The 20792-nt window shown below is 44.5% G+C and overlaps 1 protein-coding gene across 3 annotated transcripts in view; it reads left to right on the top strand.

Moving 5' to 3' along the window:
* LOC122543043 (mitoferrin-1-like) overlaps window positions 1-20792 on the top strand; it is an 84195-nt gene that overhangs the window by 22799 nt on the left and 40604 nt on the right. Inside the window, exon 5 of one of the 3 annotated variants that reach the window (XM_043681238.1) lies at window positions 12260-12442. The exons of the other annotated variants lie outside the window; for them this stretch is intronic. Coding sequence (XP_043537173.1) covers window positions 12260-12441 — 182 coding nt within the window. The 3' untranslated portion in view covers window position 12442. Of the gene's footprint in view, window positions 1-12259; window positions 12443-20792 lie in introns of those variants that run through there. 3 annotated transcript variants of the gene reach the window in all.

Raw genomic sequence — 20792 nt, 5'->3', positions numbered from 1 at the left:
GGGAGAGAGAGAGAGAGCGGCACGGGAGGGAAGGAGGGAGAGAGAGCGGCACGGGAGGGAGGGAGAGAGAGAGAGAGCGGCACGGGAGGGAGGGAGAGAGAGATGTAATGATGGTGCGACTGGATCGAGAGGCCCAGCAAATGTCTTCGAGGCATGAGTTCAAATCCCACAATGGCTACTGGTGCAACCTAAACCCAATCTATATAGAAGATAAAATCCAGTCCTAGTCAACGTTGCCTTGACGACTATAAACAACTTCAGAAAAACTAATCTGGTACTCTAATGTCCTTCTGGGAAGAAAATCTGTTCTCCTGAGCTGCATGTGACTCCAGGCACCATAGCAAGGTGCTGGACCTTAACTTCTCTGAAATGGGTGATCAGTCCACTTGGTTCAAGGGCAAGTAGGATGGGCAATAAATGCTTACCTTGTCAACAACGCTCATCGTGTGAAATGTTTTTGTAAAAATGTGAACGTCCTATTGATTAAGGTTGTCTTTAGAATTTTCCCCGGGGTGGGTGAGGTCTTCTGGATTGACATTATTTTGAGTGTTAAATTAATGTTGGGGCTTGCAATCTTAAATGTTTGATGGTCTTTCCTCTTGTAAGTGATCCCTCTTGTTCTGGATTCCACCTCGTTTTCTGACTCACTTGCCCTCAAACTAATCTGCTCTTCATCCGCCCAGCTCTCTTGATCTTTGTTTTCAGTCATTTTAGGGAAAAGATTCCCTATTTCTCAGTCAGATATCAAAAATGTCATTTTATACCTGATATAGGAACTTTGACCGTATATAGCCCTTCAGCTGATGTCATATTTCTCCTTGGATTGTCTTTCTTCTACCAAAGGCAGTTTGACTTGCAAGCTTCCCAAGGATTTACATGAATTGGCACCGAAGGCTATAGAGTCATTGTATGCACACATGGACAGACAAATAGCCCTGTCTTCATTGTCCCCAACATAGGAGGATGGTGGGGAGGCAGGATTGTTGAGTGCCTTGCCTTAAGGTGTGTTCTGTGCCCCACTCAGGGAAACATGATATGTGAAGATAGCATGACCCTTGCCAAGGGAGACTCAAGCTTCTGGCCTTGGCTTCCTGAAGCAGGGTGTACACTGATCACTGGAATAGTGACTGGCAAATGGGATTGTGCCTCAAGTGCAGGTGATCACAAATAGGATTTTGCTGGTCCGATTGTCCAAACCTCTTTCCTGCAAGAATGTCAGGTCCCGGCAACTTGCTCAGGTTGAAGTTCTCATTGCAATCTGGTTGACCAGCTTCTGAGAAAGACACTTCCACACGCACACTCAAATGTTTCTTGTGGCCTTCCGACTGGTACTTGCATTGAATATCATTCGGACTTGACCTCTCAACTGCTGCTGTATTCTTCAGATGCACTGATATTGAAGGAATGTATATTTTTAGATTTTACATTGTGAAGAGTAGAAACATGATTGTTTGTTGGAGAATTACCTTTACGTTGAGGTGTGGCAGTCCATGTCTGCACAAAGTTCGAAAGATTCTTCAAAGATGAATGTATATTTTTGTAATGCTAAATTAAAAATCATTTTAACCTGGTCTCCTGCAGTGGGTCTTTGAATGCTACTTTCTGTTTTGAGCAGGTTTTGTGATTGGAATTTATTTGTACATGTTTGAGAGAAATGAGTGATGCAAATGGGTTGCACAAGTATGGAAAGGACAGCGTGCAAGTGCAGTGTCAAGCGGAAACCTGACTGGCCAAGGTGTTATTTAAGGTACTTCCCACATGGTGGCACCTTTGAGCTTCTGTTTCAGCTCCCCACTCACAAGCTGACTCAATTAAAATGTTACAAAACTATTTTGAGGTTTTCATACTGAAAATAAGTACGTTGTTTTAATTTACGTCGGGTCACTTATAACTGCAGGACCTGTCAAAGCTCTTGAACTGTCATTGAGCTAGTCCCCAATCTTGATTCAATCAGTGTGGTTATGGGTCCAGTTAGTCTGTTGAAAGTAACAGTCCACAGAGTTGAGCACATGATGTGAACTGACACTGCTTCAATGTTAGAAGGTGCTGTTTAGTCAATGAGATGTTTAACCATGCCCCAGCTGCCCCCATTTTACATGTTGGAGTTTGAAACTTAGTGTGGTGTAGTGGGCCCCTGTTCTGTCTCCACCTGAATTACTGTGGTTTGTGGGAGCTTGGCTCTGTCCTGCTGACAGTGACTGCACCTCAGAAATTCAGAGGGACCAATTGAGATGTCCTGGGCTGCTGGAGTGTACTGAACCAACTACAGCAGCTGGGAATCGGATGAGACAATTTCCCTCTACCAAACTGCTTCATTTGGACCTGTCACTTTGCTTGGCTGAATATACATCATCTCTATGGTTTGAAACCAAACATGTGAGCCACCTGCAACCACAAACCGATTACAAGTAACTCTGTTGTCAATGCTACTGTCACAAAAATATATCATGTGAATTTGGTCCTACTTTCTCATGGCTTTATAACACACCACCTCTTCTTCAAAATGAAGTAGTGGTGCATGAATGTCTTAACTTGGTGTCAGTACACTTAAGTTCTCTGCTTCATGGCTACATTGTGTTTCTCACATTTGTGTTGATTGATCCCCAGTTTGCATTAGTATCTTAGTACACAATGCTGTGTCCAGTCCACCTAGCTGACCTTGTTACAATCACAACACTGATCTCCTGTTTCTTCTCCCTTTCCTCAGCCTTCGATATTGCGTGCAAACTGAATCCATTCTTGCTCTCCTTGGTGCACTTTTCAACATCCCATTCTCCCCCTCACTCGCTGCACCCTTTAATATCCCACCCAGTTTTCCCATTGCTTGTTACACCCTTTAATATCCCACTCAGTCTAATCCTGCTCTTTGCTTCGCTCTCTCCCCTTTCATTACATGTTGATGCAAATGACCTGTTCCTCAAATTTGTGCAGTAAGATCCCACAAGCATCAGTCTGATGTTAAGATAATGTGCCATGTTTACTGAAGGATAAATCACAACCCACGACATCTGGCATTAGTCCCGTGCTCTTCATGAGAGCACTATGCAGTGTTCCAAACAGTCGGGTTCTGCAAGTACCATAAGATATAGGTGTAGAGTTGGGTTCTTCTGTCTTGTCAATTATAGTTGATAGTTTTGCAACCTCATTCTCCTGCTTTGTTCCTGTAACCCTTGATCCAGAACACATCTGTCTCTGCTTTGCACTACTCTCAATAACTTGCAGCAATGAGTTCCCTCGCTTCACCACCCTCTGGTTGAAGAAATCCCTCCTCATCTTAGTTTAGTAGGGTCATTTCTTCACACTGACGCTGTGCCCTCGTCTTTCTAATTAGTGGAAGCATCTTTTCCATCTCCACTCTAGCCTGTCCTCTCAATTTCTTATATGTTCTCCATCACCTTGCCTCATCGTTCCAAACTCCATCAGGAACACACCCAGAGTCCTCATTCATCCCATGTATGACAAACCCTCCATACTGTGAATCACTCTCCTAAACTTCCTCTGGATCTCCTCCAATGCTAACACAGAACTCAAAGCTGCTCATGATGTACAAAATGCGGTTTGACCAGAGCCTTATACAGTCTCAGCACTATGTCCCTGCTTTTGTATTCTCCCTCTCTTGAAATGCATGCTAACGTTGCATTTGCTTTCCTAACTGCCAGCTGAACCTGCAGCCTGATCTAGGACTCCAAAATCCCTTTGTGCTTCAGACTTTTGAAATCTTTCCCCATTTAGAAAATAGTCTACACCTCTATTCTTCCTGCCAAACTACATAACCTCGCACTTTCCCACATTGTATATCATCTGCCACATCTTTGCCCACCCTCTGAGCCTTCTGCAGAGGCATTCACATCCTTCTGCAGACTCCCTGCTTCCTCAACACTATCTGTCCCTTCACCTCTGTTTGTGTCATTTGCAAATATAGCAACAATGCCACCAGTTCCTTGGCCCAGATCGGTAAATTATAATGTGAACAGTTGTCCCACATGACCCTTGTGCAAATCCATTAGCCACAGGCTGCTGTCCTCAAAAAGACTCTTATTTCCACACTCTGCCTTCTGCCAGTCAGGCAGTCTTCTGTGCTTGCCCCTCCTGCCATGGGCCCTTTGGGTAGCCCTTTGTCAAAGGCCTTTGGGAAATTCAAATATATCTACTGGTTCTCCTTTGATTAAAGTGCTTGTTACCTCCCCAAAGAATTCCTAACAAATTTGTTAGGCATGGCCCCCTTATGGCGGAGCCATATTTTACCACGCATTTCCAAAAACTCTGCAATCTCATCCTTAATAATGGACTCTCAAATCTTCCCAATGACCAAGGTCAGGCTAACTGGCCTATAAATTTCCATCTTCTGCTTCCCTCCCTTCTTAAACAGGGGTCTTAAATTGGCCATTTTCCACTCCACTGAGACCCTCCCTGACTCCATTGATTCCTGAAAAATCATCGCCAATGTCTCTGCGATCTCCTCCGCTATCTCCCTCACAACTCTGGGGCGTGGTCTAACTTGTACTGGTGAGTTATCCAGCTTCAGTTTCAGTTCCCCAGCACCACCTTAGTGCTGGCCACAACACTCAGCTCTGCCCCCTGACTCTTGAAGTTCTGGTATGCTGCTGGAGTCTTCCACTGTGAAAATTGATGCCAAGTTTCTAATCGATTCATCTGCCACACCTTTGTTTCCCATTGCTGCTTCTATAGCCTCAAATTCCAGTGGTTAAAATCTCCCCTCTTGCCTCTCTCACTTACCTTTAAATATTTAAAAAAAACAATTTTTTTTTGAATTATGAGCTAACATATGCTCATATTTCACCTTCTCTTCCCTTAGTGCTTTCTAACTATTCTTTTAAAGGCTTCTCAATCCTTTGCCTCCCACTAACTTTCACCAGATTGCATGTTTTTCTTTTGGTTTTTATCTTGTCCCCTGACTTCCCTCATTAGCCATGGTTGCCTCGTCCTACCCTGAGTCTGTTCCTTGGGATGAATGGGTCTGATGTGCCTTCCGTATTACCCTGGAAATGTGTAGCATTGCTGTTCCAATGTCCTCCCTGCAGGGGCACGCCTTCCAATTGATTCCCTGGTGTTCTTGTCATTCCTTTACTCAGCTGTAATGCCGTCCCATCTGATTCCAGCTTCTCTCTCCCAAACTGCAGGGTCAATTTGATCATATTATTGGTCATTGTCCCCTCGGGGCTCCTTCACCATCAGCTCCCTAATCCAGTCCGTACTAAAAAAAAATCTTGCAATTTTATTTTACTAGTGAGCTTTTGCTCGTATTTCACCATCCCTTGCACTTGCTGTTGCTTTTTTTTAATTGTCTTCTGCTGGTTTTTAAGGGCTTCTTAACCATCCAGCTTCCCACAAATCTTCACCACATTGCATGTTTTTCTTTTGGTTTTTATGTTGTCCCTGACTTCCCTTGTCAGCTGTGGTTACCTTGTCCTTCCCTTAGTATGCTTCTTCCTTGAGATGAATTTCTGCTGTGCCTTCTGAGTTACCCTAGAAACTCTTAGCATTGCTACTCCAATGTTTTCCTGCAGATTCCCCTTCTAATCAAGTTTGGTCAGCTCCCCTCCCTCATGCCTTTGCAGTTACCTTTATCAAATGTAATATTGTTCCATCTGATTCCAGCTTCTTCCTTTGGAGTTGCAGGATGCATTGTCTTGTATTATGGTGATCTTGCTTTTGTTGTTCCTCAACTCGAAGCACACAGATTGTCAGCTTTCTGACTGTTTGGTTTCTTACTGTTGGTTTAATTTCTTTTCTTTCTGATGAGGCAACCCTGTCCCCTCTACCCTTCTCCCTGTTCTTTTGATATGACATGTATCCTCGGTTATTTCGTTCCCAGCGCAGATCCATCTGCACTCCTGTCTCTGTGATATTTACAACATTGCACTTGCCAATTTCCGTCTGTTTCCCTTGTTTTGTACGCCATGTGTATTTCTGTTCAATACACCCAGTCTTGCATTGACTGCCCTTTTGCTCATTATTGTCTCCTTATCTCCTGTACCTGAAGTTATATTCCTGACCCTTTCCAGACTTTCTGTCCTAATCCTTGTTCTGGAAAATTTGTAGAACCTCTCCTGAGCCCCCTCTCCATTGAACATCTTCCATAATTTTCTGACAACCGCACATCCCACTCTCAGGCATTTAGTTGAAAGCCCTGCCCACAGCCCTAGGTAGGCAATTTGCCAGGACTCTGGTCCCAGCAGGATTCAAGTTGAGCCCATTCCACCATAGAAACCAGTTTGAATTCATGGGACATCGACACCAGCTCAGCTATAATGTCCCTCTTTAGTGTTGGGCTTCTGATCTAGGGTTTAAATTTATCTTGAGTAAAACAAAACCCTACAAACTATGAGCCAAAAGAAAAGCCAACAAAAAAACACCTCTTCCCCTTTGCAATAAATTCCCACACTGCCTCCAAATTCCCCGAGCTATATATTCACTCAGGCTGTGTCTAACTCTGGCTGTGTGATCTCCTTATTTACAGTGCAACGTTTACTGATCCACTATCTTTGAGGAAGCTGGATTTTATTTTCCTCTGTTTGTTCACAGAAAGGGACGGCACTGGTTGGGACAGCATTTATTGCCCATCCTAATTGTCCCAGATAAGGTGATGGCGAGCTGTTTGTCTCCAAGTGACTGTTGATAATTTGACCACTTAAGTTCAGCTGACCTCTTTCAGATTTCACACGAGTGGTCAGTGTGAGTGTGATGACTTGGCACCTTTTGACATCATGGTTGGCAACCATGCACAGGCCACTGCCACACTGGGCACTGTCAGGATCGATGACAGTCCTGCTTTCTGTATTCACCGGTGAGTACCTCACTCACATGGCGCAAGAATCCTTTTCAAAAGGAAAAGCAAGTTTGGGACTTGCCTAACCTAAAACAGTGAGAAGTGAACCAATCTCCTGATGTTGCACCTTCATCTGATTCTGTCTGTCAGTGCAGAAAGGTTTATCTCCTCTCATTCTTTCATTCTCTCAAGAATTACAGTTGCTACTTTGGCTGAGATAACCTTACCAGTTTTGGAGAGAAACAATGGGTCTCTCTGTGCTTCTGCAGCATTTGTGCCTAGCTGTGAAACGTTAAAAGGATATTCAAGATCTTTGATAATGAGCAGCAATGTGTAAACAAGGCTCACTGGAGGGCCCAACAATTCGAGGCAAGACTCTGGGTTTTCAACCTATGACTGTTTGCCTTTTGTGCAGCCCATTTGGGATTCCTGATGTTTTTTTCTGCAAGAGGTGGAACCTTATCAGTTAATTCTCTTTAAGATGCCCGCATGCAATCAAGCTGCGTTGGCCTGGCTCTTAATGCACTCCTGTGTTTATGCAATACAAAGCGACATGTAATCTTGTTTGTGCTGGGCTCATCAGAAATGTCAAGCGTGAAGTTCTGCCTCTACATGACAGACACTCAGTGAGATAAGTCCTCTCAGCTCTTGGTTTGTACCTGTGCCTCAGTGCACACTCAATTACAGTGACAACAACGCCCCTTGTCAGAGCATGTCCTCAATCTCCCAAAGTCCCAGTTCACTTCCCAGCAGTCTGAGTAAACAAACACTTACATCCCTTACCATAACAGGTGGGCAGCAGTATTTATTTTTTGGTCAGTGAGGACTGGTTCCAGGAGGAGAGTGAGAAAATGATTTTCCTGAAAACTCTACAACCCAGGGCCCAGGCAGCTGAAGTCATGGCCACCCATGATAAAGTAGTTGAAATCTGAAAGCTCAACTGGGCAGGAAGTTGAAGAACAGGGAGATCTCAGAGCAGGTTGTGAGGTTGGAGGTGACTACAAAGATGAAACGGTATGAAGGGATTTGGAAATAAGAGGGGGACAGCAGTAACAGAGTGGAACCCACGTATCTGGAGCTGGTGCAGCTCAGTGGACAGGGCAGTGATAGGTGAATTAGATTTGCATTGAGCTTAAAAACAGGGTTTTGCACAAACTTGGGCAAATGTCAGTGAAACTCGAGAGGCCAGGCAGGAATGTGCTGTAACAGTGAACATTGTATCATTACGTCACAGCTTCTGAAATGCTTTAGGATATCCTGTGGTTGTGGAAGGAGCTACGGAATTGGAATCTCTTTCTTCTTACTCTCTCTGTGGAGCTGGCTTGAGAGAAAGCCTTTGTTCTTGAGTGTTGAACACTGGTGACTATCAATCCTCTTTTGGTAATATTTCTTCAGGGGATGTGAGCCTGTCTGGCTAGGCCAGCACCTATTGGCCATTCCTCATGGCCCTGGAGAAGGTGGTAGTGTGCTGCCTTCTTGCACCACTGACGTTCCTCTGCTGAAGCTTGATCCATGGTACTGTCAGGGAGCAAGTTCCTGACCTGCTTTTGAAATGAAGTCTGTGAACTTCTGCCCATGGTCTCCTGAAGGCTGAGGAGTTCAGTCAGTATCGTGCATTTCTCTTAAACATTCAACTGACCAGTTTTAGTTTAAACTCTTGCTTGATGGTTGAGAAAAGGTTTGGTCTCCACTCAGTTTTGCAGTCACCCTGCCCTCCTGCCTCAGTTCAGTAGAAAAGCAAGCTGCCTCTATCTGTCTCCACAAGCAGTAAGCTTAGAATAGTTGAAGAGGAGCTGATATAACAGAGAGAACACATCCTGCATGGAACATACATGGAGTACAGTTTTGGTCTCTGAATTTAACAAATGATACATTGGCATTGGAGGCAATTATCATGAGCATTCATTTAACTGGTATCTGGAGTGAGGACCTTATCCTCTGATGAAGGGATTGAGTATGTTTACATAAATCAGAGACAACACAACAATATAGAGGGTTCTGCATGAACTTGACAGGGTTGACAGAGAGGTTGCTTCCCCTCATTTCCTCACAGGGTAATCTGGGATGCAGAGCCAATTTTGGTGGAAGGGGCTTGAATGTTGGTATAAAATGGGGAGGAATGTCCTCAGTCTGAAAGGGTTGTGAATCTTTGAATTCTCTAACTGCTGAAGAAACTGCAGACTGTGATAGACATCATCTGGTCTCTCAGGGAAATGAGGGACTGGGGAAGGGGGCAGGAAACTGGAGTTGAACCCAAAATCAGCTGTACCGAACAGGGAACAGAAGGACTTGAACAGCTTCCTTCTGCTCCTGATATGTCTTCTATGCCCAGGAATTTGAGATCTGACATTTGTGTACTTAGCTTTGTGCACGTTGTTGACTTTGGTTATAACTCAGTGAAGGAAATCAACGGAGAACACTCTTCACAAGGAAATGGTTCAAGAATTAGAAATCTGAAACTTAACCATTGGCTGCACTTGTGACAAGCCCAAAGCTCAAGATCACACCTGCCTTTGAATGGGGAGCAGTCGGTCGAATGAGGAGCCTCAGGGTGTGGAGCTGCCCTCGGCTGAAAGCCTGTGCTCAAGGGAGGACCTGAACCTGAATGAATGGGTACAGGACCTGCCAGTCTTGGAGTTTAGACCCACAGCCTTGTCAGCTTCTGAGGGATTGTGAAACACAGTGACTGCTTCAAGTCACTCTCTGATCCCAATTTCTTCTTGTGGCGAGTGAGTTGGGGGTTTCAACTGAGTTCCAAATGTCCTCTGTGACACCCTGCAGAAACATCTCCAGACTTGCCGCTTAATGAAGGAGTTTCAACAATTGGGGCAATTGTGCTTGGAGATAAAGAGGACAAAAAGAGAAGCAGCTGTAACTTTAATAAGGGTAATCTGGTCAGTGTTACACATTTCGAAAGCGAGGCGCAGTAGATAATGAACCATCCAAAAGTAGAAGTGAGATTATATCATCAAAAGATAAGAAGTTGAACATGCAAGGAATTGTCAGATCGGCTATCAGCCGGAGAGAAACTGTATACAATTGGAGGAAAGTTCCAGAGGGACAAGAGATTCTTTAACTGCAGATGGTGTTAGAAAATATAAACAAGTTGGTTAGTTTACAGATTCTCTATGTGTGTGGGGCACACTGCCAATGCTATCAACAGTCAACACCTACAGCAGGATCTAACCAGCAGGTTTAACATTGCAGCACAGCTTGAGCTGCGACAGTACATGTGACATTAAACCATGAAGGAACTGCAATGACAGGGGTCCAAGGTTTGATCAATGAGGCAGGGTTTCTGGAGGATCGAAAAGGAGGAGAGGGAGAGCGATAGGGAAGGAATTCCAAAGCTGGTGGGTGCAGCAATCAATATGTGACATGGGCAAGAGACCTCAGAGGGTTAAACATAGAATGTAGGATTAGACCACGCAGCCCTTCACAAGCCTGTACCTCCATTTCATATGATCATGGTTGATCAGCCAACTCAGTACCCTGTTGCGACTTTCTCCCCATAGCCCCAAAAACGCCATCTTGAAAACATTCTGTGTTTTGGTTTCGATCACTTTCTGTTGGAGAGAGGTCCACAGGCTCACCACACTCAGCGTAAAGAAATGCTTACTCATCTCTATTCTAAAGGTCTTATCCTAAGACTATCACTCCTGATTCAACATCTCGACATACATCAATCCTGCTATCCCAGGAATCAGTCTGGTAAACCATTGCTGCACTCCTTCTACTGCAGAACACCTTTCCTGAGAAAAAGACACCAGAACTGCACACAGGACCCCAGGTGTGGTGTCAACAAGGCCGAATATAATTTGCACCAAGACATCCCTGCTCCTGTACTCTCTCACCATGAAGGCCGATATACCCTTTGCCTTCTTCACCACCGACAGCATCTGCATTCTTTCTTTCAGTGAGTGCTGTAAGAAGACAGCTAGGTCTGGTTGTGCCTGCCCCTTTCCCAATCTATCACCGTTCAAATAAAAATCTCCCATCAAAGTGATTAACCTCATATTTATTTACATTATACTTATCTGCCAAACATTTGCCACTGACTTGTACAAATCACACTGAAGCTTCTTCTCTGCATCCTCCTCAAAGCTAACCCACCCACCCAGCTTTGTGTCATCTGCAGTTTTGCAGCTATGACATACAGTTTGATTATTTAAATCATTTATATATTGCTGTAAATAGATGGGGTCCAAGCACTGATCCTTGCAGTCCCATGCTGGTTGGAAAAAGACATATATCCTTCACTTTGTTTCCTGTGTGTCAACCAATTCTTCATTCAATGCAGTCCTCCCACATAATTTTGCATGCTAACCACATGTCAAGGTCTGGGGATTTATCAGCCTTCAAATACATTAATGTGCCCAGCCCCATCTCTTGTCTAATCTTGATTTAATTTCCATTGCTATTAAGCCCTGAGTTCCCTTATATATTTGGGACGTTATTTGTGTCTTCCTCTGTGAAGACAGAATTCAAATAGGTATTTAATTGTTCTGCCATCTAGAGACAGAGTTGAGAAGATCTCATACTGTTAACAGAATCTCTGGGGCTGACTTGGTGTTCAGAAATTCCTCAAAGGGGAGTCTGGAGTCTAACACTATTGGTGAAGCTGGGATTTTGGCTGGAAGGTTGGAAACAGAATTTGGTTGATTTTAGTTGGGTTTGTACGAGGGGTTACAGAACAAGGTGCATTTATGGAGTTCACATCCAGATCAGCCATGACCAAATTGAATGGTACAACTGGTTCAAAAAGCTGGATGTCTTCCTTTTGTTCCTGTGATACTTAATCTTTCAGGGAGGGGAAATGAGGAGTGCAGATGCTGGAGATCAGAGTTGAGAGCGTGGTGTTGGAAAAGCACAGCAGGTCAGGCAGCACCCCAGGAGCAGGAGAATCAACGTTTTGGGTATTCCTGATGAAGGACGTAATCCCGAAATGTTGAATCCCCTGCTCCTGGGGTTCTGTCTGACCTGCTGTGCTATTCCAGCACCACACTCTCAATACTTCATCTTTCACACTAGTCTCAGTGGACACCAGCATCTGCCCTAGTCCTTGTTTTTACCAAGTTGATTTTAACCCTATTGCGAATCCTCTTGCAAGGATGCCTGCCTTGAAGAAGTTTTCCTCCTCTCTCTACAAGAATCTCATTGAGTCTCTCTCTCACTGTAACCCCAAGGTCATACTATCTCCCCACCCCGCTCTCATTTATCTCTCCGCTCTGCAGGCACCCTGCCTGTATTCCTGATGAAGGGCTTTTGCCTGAAACGTCAATTTTCCTGCTCCTCGGATGCTGCCTGACCTGCTGTGCTTTTCCAGCACCACTCTAATCCAGAATCTGGTTTCCAGCATCTGCAGTCCTTGTTTTTACCACAGGAGCAGCTTAACTGTGTCAACTGAAATTGAGTCGGTGACATTCTTGTTTCTGAGTTCTGAGGTTCTCGATTTAATTCTGCTTCCAGCGTTTGCATCACCCTCCCAATACAGTGCTGAAGGTGTGCTGCACTGTCAAAGATGCTGTCTCTGCAACGAAGCCACGACCACTCCTTCAGGAGGATGGAAAAGCTGGCCTTGCAGAAGAGCTGGGGAGTTCTCTTGGGTGCTCTGTCCAATATTGATTACTCAATTGACATCACCAGGATGAGATGATCCGACCATTGATCCCAAAACTCGTTTTGGGAGTTTGCTTTCTGCAAATTGGCTGCTGTGTTTTCCAACATTACAATAGTGACTGAGTTCAAATGGTACTCATGAGCTGCTATGCTCTTTGTCACATAGCAGTAAACATGCAACATAAATGCACATCTTTCTTTGAAATGGAATGTCAAAAGTAAGGATCAGGTTGAAGTAAAAATGCCAAACTCTTATCCATTGCTGAGGGAAGAAAGAGTTAATGTTAATGGTTTCAAGAAAGCCCAAGGGATTTTCACCTCTCAAACTCCACATGCTGAAGGTGCAGCAATAGCCAACAAGTTACTCAGAGTGGGGGGAGGGGTGCTGGGCTGGGTGATGCGGGGGTTAAGGAGGTAGCTCTTGGTGGGACAGTCAGTGAAATGTTGGCATGGCAAACTTTGAGACAGTACCAGCCACTGTACAGCTCCAACAGTGTCATAACGCTGTGCTGCCATTATCACAGACCCCTCCCTCCAGGCACATGGTAACTTTTGAGCCTTGCAATCAGATCACAGTGGGGAAACATTTGGCTGGGGCTGGATCAGTTTGTTCATCTGGAGAAATGACCTCAATAAAAGTGATGGGGGAGGATGAGCTGTCAAGCTTACCAGGGACCTGACAATGGAATGATGTGAGAACGTAGAATCTGAGAACTGTTAAGATGCAGAAGGAGGCCATTTGGCTCACCCTGTCCACTCTACCTCTCTCTCAGCATTTTCATTGAGTGCCAATCTCCTGCCTTTACCTTATAGCAGTGTGCTTTGTTTTTATTTGTTATCATTGAGTACCCTCTTAAATGCTTACTTTGAACCTGCCTTCACCATATTTCCAGGCGTTCCACTCCAGACCCTAACTGACAACTCAGTGTGTGAAAAAGAGTTTTCTCACATTGCTGCTTGCTCCTTTTGTGATATCTGTTACTTGATCTGTTTGCGAGTGGGATCTGTTTCTCCCTACCCACTCTGCCCTGACCACTCCTGAGATGCATTGAATCTCCTCTCAGCCTCTTCCTCTTCAAGGAGAGCAGTCGCATCATCTCCACCCTCTCAATTGGAATTACAATTAGGTTTTAATGTCAAATGTACTCAGGTCTTGAAATACAGGAATATAGTGAAAAGTTTACAATGTTGCCCCTCACATGGCCATCTTAGGTACAAAGTACAATGGTACAAATCCAAGACAGAAAAAAGAGAAATAAAGAAGAAAAAGGTTACATTACCTCACAGCAATTTATAGTACAAGTTAGAAAATAAGACATCTAGTTAAAAGGATGAGCATTATAGTCAGATAAACAGATTACAGGTGAACATGACATTGCAGTAGATCAGTGCAGGTGTTTCCACACGTGGTCTGACCAGCCTTGCAAGCTGATAACTGCCTAAGCCTATCTCCAAAGTCCAACAACCATCCCACTCTGCTCCATGCCTCCAGCCCACCTCACTCCAGCCCATCACAGTCACATCCTTGATGTGGATAGAACCCAAGGGAACAGTGGCCCTGTCTTGGTCAGTTGGTGTGTAGCACTGTCTTGGAGTCCTCAAGTTCCTGGTTCCAATCCCACTGTTGCTATTCCTCGAACTGCCTGGCAGGATGAACTCAGACTGATAGATTGAAGAGAGATCTGGAAGTGTTTATGAGTAGGGACAGGTGGCATGTCGTCTGAGACAGATTGGTGGATGTGATCCCCTGGGTCATTTCTTTCACAAAGTCTGATCTCCCGTTGATCTGTGGTGCTAATTTTATCTTCTGGGATCGTTCATTTGACTACATCAGTAATCCACAGGTTTTGCTTGGTTACGTCACATGCAAGTGATTGAAACTAACTGCACAGAGAGACTGCAGAAAGAGTGGAAACTAATGGTTGTGGCTATGGAGAACAGACATGCAAGGAAATTACATTGTGTATCTTGGATGTTCTACAGTCTGTCACTTGCACGTGGCCTCAAGTTGATCTTCCCTCCAAGCTGCTTTACCTGGTAAGTGGTAGTTGTTATGACTTTGCTGTTGAAGGTTAGAGCACATTTAATGGAGTGTGGCATCTGGTTCAGTTTATAAACTTGGAGGCTTGACTTTTGAGTCTGACCTTCAGAGACAGGAATTAGTTTATTTGAAGACTCTTCAAAGCATATGGAAAATGCAGTTGGCTCGAGGCAGGATGTCATTGAAAGAGCCTTACTGAATTGTTGCACTGAAATTGGACATCTTGTAGATGACACATAGACCGTGTTGCCATTGTGCGTTGGTGGTGAAGGGAGCCCATGTTTATGAATGTGGTGTCAGTCAAGTGGGCTGCTTTGTCCAGGATGGTGTTGTGATTTCTGTGAGTTCGTGGGCAATATTTTGTCATACTTCCCCCACATCCAAGTGTTAGATGTTCTGATTTAGTATATAAACAAACTGAGAAGTGACAGAGTAAACCTTGTCAGCATTCTTAATGAAGGCTGTGGTATATAATTTCTATTGTTCTGAAGGGGTATTGCTCATTGAACAAATTCCTTGTGAGCCATGGATTGCTGCCTCAGTGTCCTGAACACATGTTGGACATGTAGAGATTGCCCCTTCCCACCCACATCTCCCAGTTTGAGCCCATTTCACCCTACTCCAACCCAGGCCTTCCGGATCCAATCACACCTTGGGCCCACTTATCCAATCCTTCCCTGTTGCCTATGCCATAGATCTCCAGACAATGCCAGTCCGTCTCACCAAATTCCAGAGTTGTGAACTGAAGGCTTCCTGCTGCTGTTAACTCGACAACTGGAGTGAGTGGGCAGTATGAAGATGACAGATGAAGTATAATATCGATGAATGTGAGGTTATTCATTTCGGCAGCAAGAAACGAGCAGACAGACACTAGACTAATGCCATTTACAAGTTGGCTGATGACACCACCATTGTCAGTTGAATCTCAGCTGGCGATGAAACAGACTACAGACAGGAGGTGGAAGACCTGGAAAAATAGTGCACTGAGAACAACCTAACTCTCAATGCCAGAAAAACCAAGGAACTCATTATTGACTTTCAGCGGGATGTTACTCATCCCCCCCACTACACATTAACAGCACAGAGGTGGAACGAGTGGAGAGTGTCAAACTCCTGGGAGCAGCCATAACAAGCTTTCTTGGACTCTTCATATGGACGCACTGGTTACAAAGGCCCAACAATGTCTCTTCTTCCTCAGGCAGCTGAGGAAGTTTGGCATGACGGCGAATATCCTTGCCAACTTTTATAGGTGCGCCATATAGAGCATTCTGTCTGAATGTATTACTATCTGGTATGGCAACTGTACAATTTAAGATCAGAGAACATTGCAGAGAGTGGTGAACTCAGCCCGGACAATCACAAAGGCCAACCTCCCATCTATAGAATCCATCTACCAGGCTCGCTGTCAAGGAAAGGCCGCCAGCATTCTCAAAGATCCATCCCACCTTGGCAATGTTTTTCTCCAACCTCTACCATCGGGGAGAAGGTACAGAAGCACCAGCTGGTTTTGTAACCGTTTCTACCATACTGTTGTTAGAATGCTGAATGGACTCACAAACTCTCAACACTCACCTGTACCTGTGTTTTTGTGTTTGCTGCTGTTTACCTAATATTAACTTACCTATGCTACTTAACTCTGTGATCTGCCTGTATTGCTCGCAAGACAAAGCTTTTCACTGTGCCTCTGTACACGTGACAATAAATTCAATAAATTCAGATTAATACCTGAATAGCAATAGACTTGGAAAGGGGGAGGTGCAACAAGACCAGATCCTTGTGCACTTGTTGTCGAAAGTAAGCATGTAGATGCAGCAGGTGGGGAAGAAGGTAAACTTTCACATTGGGAGAATTCAAGTACAGGAGCAGGGTTGTCTTGCTGCAATTGTACTGGACCTTGGTGCGACCATGCCAAGAATATTGTGTGTAGTTTTGCTTCCTTATTTGAAGATGGATGGTCTGATTTTGGAGGGAGTGCAGTGAAAGTTTACCAGTCTGATTCCTGCGATGGCAGGGCTGATGTATTATTAAGAGAGATTGAATGGCGTTGTACTCTTTTCGTTGGAGTTCAGACTGAGGGGCAGGGGAGATCTCACAGAACCTTACAAAATGTGAACAAGACGAGACAGGGTAAATGCACACAGAGTTTTCCCAAAGACTGAGGAGTCCAGAAGCACAGGTCACAGTCTGAGGACACTCTGTAGGCCATTTTGAACTGCGATGAGGAGAAATGTCTTCACCTGGAGAATAGTGAGACTGTGGAATTCTCTGTCACAGAAACCAGTTGAAGCCATAACTTTGAATTTTTTTCAAGCAGAAGTAAAATGTAGTTCTTTGGGCTGAAGAGAACTAAGTTTATGGGCAAGACAGTGGGAACAGAGTATTGGATTGGATGGTCAGCCGTGATTGCATTGAATGGCAGAGCATGTTTGAAAGGCTGAATGGCCTCCTCCTGCTTTTGTTTTCAATGTTTCTATGTTATTGCTTCAGAAGTAACACCAAGAGCTTGTGGTGCCGAATGTGTGGGAGGAGATGAGGAAGGGACTGCAGTGAAAACCACAGGAGCCAACATTGGCCTTGGTTTTGGTCGAGCAATGTGATGCTGGAAAAGCACAGCAGGTCAGGCAGCATCTGAGGAGCAGGAGAATCGATGTTTTGGGCATAAACCCTTCATCAGGAATGAGGGTTTTGGTGAAGTGTTTGTTGCCCTCCGTGATATTAGATTACTTACAGTGTAGAAACAGGCCCTTCGGCCCAACAAGTCCACACTGACCCGCTGAAGCGCAACCCACCCCTACCCCTTCACCTAACACTACGGGCAGTTTAGCATGGCCAATTCACCTGACCTGCACATTTTTGGATTGTGGGAGGAAACCCGGAGGGGACCCACGCAGACACGGGGAGAATATGCAAACTCCACACAGTCAGTTGCCCGAGGCAGGAATTGAACCCTGATCTCTGGTGCTGTAAGGCAGCAGTGCTAACCACTGTGCCACCGTGATCCTTAGTGTTTGTGCAGACACTTACAATCTCTCCAGGCACCTGTTGAATTGTTATTTGCAGATAACAAAAGGAATGGCAAGAAGGCCAGGACATCAATTGTTAGAGGTAATGAGTTGTTGAAAATGGTTACTTTTTGACAGAGAGGAAAAGGCAAACAAACCCAGGCTGCTAAAGGGAAAGAGACAGCAAGTACAGACTCAGTGTTGTGCAAACAGACACGCTCTGACCGGTTCTTTCACACACTCATGGAGCATAAAGGGAGAGATTACAACTGTGCACTTCTTCTCCTGGTCCTCAAGGTTGCACAATGCAGGAAATAACAAAGTGTATTTACTTTTACAAATTAAAATGAAACCTGCAAGGGATGCCCATCTGCGTGAGAGCAAACATCAGTGTTTGATGAGCTGGTCATTGGGAGTCAATGTACCATGTCCCACACTGGCACTGGGTTTGAAGCTGCTGGTAGCAGGTTCACCATTCACAACGGCCTTATTCTTGTCTCTGCTGAGTATTATCATTCAGGTTCATCTGGGTGGAACATCCCTTCTCTACACAGAGAAGCAGCAGCCTTGTTTCTTTTGTGGCTGGCTATCAATTCAGTAGGGAATCAACTCCTCCCAGTTTTGATCTGAGAGTTGGAGGATTGCACTGTGGACAGCGACTCTGAGTGTGGCTGCACAGCAGATTCTTCTTCCAAGGGATTTCATTCTGGAATCATAAACCTAGATAACAATGAAGGCTCAATCGGAAGAGGTTAATAACTGTAGCCTTTGGAGAGATTTTGTGGTTACCAAGTCTGAAATTGTGAATAAACAAATTCAGAAGCACAGGAAACAAATGGCATCTTCACTTATAGATTGTATTAACTCCCTGCCAAATACTTAACAACAACTGATCCAGTAATTTTCACACTGATGTTGTGTAGGAGCTTGCAACATAATGACAGTGACTGCATTTCAAACATTCATTCATTGGCTGTGAACGTCTTTGGGACATCTTCAGGTCATGAATGTCATTATATAAATGCAAACTTTTTTTCTTGGTTCCATCCTTGAATATATTTAAGGACATGATCTCTACAGTCCGCTGTGGCAAAGAATTCCATAGTTTCACTGTGCTATTTCCCCTCACCTGTATTTTAAGTAAGAAACCCCTAATTCTGAGATTACACCATCTGGTCCTCGACTCTCCCACAAGGAGAAACAACCTCTACCCTGTTAAGTCCCTTCAGAATCTTGAACATTGCATGCAGCAAGCTCAGGTCCCATTTTTCTGAACTCCTCAGACTCTCGGCCCAATTGGCTCAATCTCTTCTCATAAAATCCCTCCATGCTTGGGATCAACACAGTGAACCTTCTCTGGCCTGCCTCCAAAGCCAGTATATCTTTTCTTTAGATAAGGGGACGAGAGAAAGTGAGGACTGCAAATGCTGGAGCTCAGAGACAAGAGTGTGGCACTGGAAAAGCACAGCAAGTCAGGCAGCATCCGAGGCGCAGGAGAATTGACATTTCAGGCATAAGACCTTCATCAGGAATCTAAGGGGAATAAGGGGACTAGATCTATTCATAATTTTCTTGGTGTGATCTAACTAGTTCCTTGTATAATTATTGCAGGACTTTGCTATTTTATACTTAATTTCCTTTGAAATAATGACTAACATATAATTTGCCTGCCCTCTTACCACCTGAACTTGCATGCCAACCTGTTGTGATTTCTGAATGAGGACCCTCAATCCCCTCTGTGACTGGAAGAATAGATGAGTAAAATATCATTTAAATTGAGAAAGATTTCAGTTAGAAACAGCCAAGTGCATAACTTGCCATTTTCCCACCTTTTATATTCCATGTGACAAGTTCTGACCCACTATTTGTAAAATCATGAAGGGTTTGCATAGGTTGAAAAGCCAAGATCTTTTTTCCGAGGATGGGGGATTCCAAAAGTAAAGGACATAGTTTAAGATGAGAGGGGAAAGATTTAAAGGGACCTGAGGGACAGAAGGTGGTGCAGGTATGGAGTGAACTGCTGGAAGAAGTGGTGGAGGTGGGTACAATTCCAACATTTGAAAGGAGTTTGGATAGGTATATGAATAGGAAGGGTTTACAGGGATATGGATCAAGTGCTGGCAAATGGGACTAGGTCAGATTGGATGTTTTGTTCAGCACGGATGAGTTAGACCAAAGGGTTTGTTTCCATGTTGTATGACTCTATGACTCTGTCGAATTTTAGGACATGCCAAGGCTGACATTTATCTCAGCTGATGTACAATAGAGAGGAATAGGACCATGAAGCTTCCACTCCTCTGAGCATGAATTCGTCATCAGCTTCCATTCCAGGACTTTCTCCCTTGTATGTTTTTCTGAGTCTTCTGAAATGATTTGACTCTGTTCATCTCTACGTGGTTTTGGTGAGCTTCTGATCCCCCCCACTCTGTGGTGAAGAAGGTTTGATAGTCTGTGTCTTTCCTCACAATGATGTGGAGGAGCTGGTGTTGGACTGGGGTGGACAAAGTTAAAAATCACAACACCAACAGGTTTATCCAGAGCACTGCTCCTTCCTCAGGTAGCTGTGGAGCAGGACCATTAGACCCACAATTTATAGTAAAAGATTATAATGTCATGCAAATGATGTATTGAACAAACCTAGATTGCTATAAATTGTGTCTTATGGTCCTGCTCCACAACTACCTGGTGAAGGAGCAGCACTCCAAAAGCTAGTGCTTCCAAATAAACCAGTTGGACTATAACCTGGTGTTGTGTGATTTTTAACTCTTTCCTCACAATGACAGATAACACTGGCTCCAGATCAAGAAACGTCACAGTTGAGACCCTCCCTGGCTTCAGACCCTCTCTATCTCTGTGACCTCCTCCATCTCCTCCACCAATGTCTACCTCTGTAACTCTCTCCAGCCCCTGCATCCCCCCTTGTTATCTCTGTAAATTCTTTTGACCCCCTATTCCCCCCCATCTCTGTAACCTCCTCTAACCCCAAAACCCCTTCCTACCTCTGTAACCTCTTCCAGCATCTATACCTCTCCCTATCTCTAACTCCCTCCAGCCCCTCTAGCTTTTCCTATCTCTGTAAACCCTTCCAGTTTCTACATCCCTCACTTTTTCCGTAACCCCCTCCAGTTCCTCCAGCCATCTCTAGCATTGTAATCTCCTCCAGCCTCATAAAACTCAGACCTCTGGAATTCCTGCTCCCATTAGTTTGTCAGCCTTTGGTGGCTATACCTTCAGTTATCCTGATCCCATGCACTCTCAATCTCTCCGTCTTCTGCCTGGCTCACACACTTTAAAACACTCTGCCATTTGGACATGTCCGTGTGATGTGGGCTGTCATTGT

Source organism: Chiloscyllium plagiosum, chromosome 42 (assembly GCF_004010195.1).
Source record: "Chiloscyllium plagiosum isolate BGI_BamShark_2017 chromosome 42, ASM401019v2, whole genome shotgun sequence".
In the NCBI taxonomy this organism is placed as follows: domain Eukaryota; kingdom Metazoa; phylum Chordata; class Chondrichthyes; order Orectolobiformes; family Hemiscylliidae; genus Chiloscyllium; species Chiloscyllium plagiosum.
Note: the sequence above shows the minus strand (reverse complement) of the source record. Positions and strands in the feature narration are given on the sequence as shown.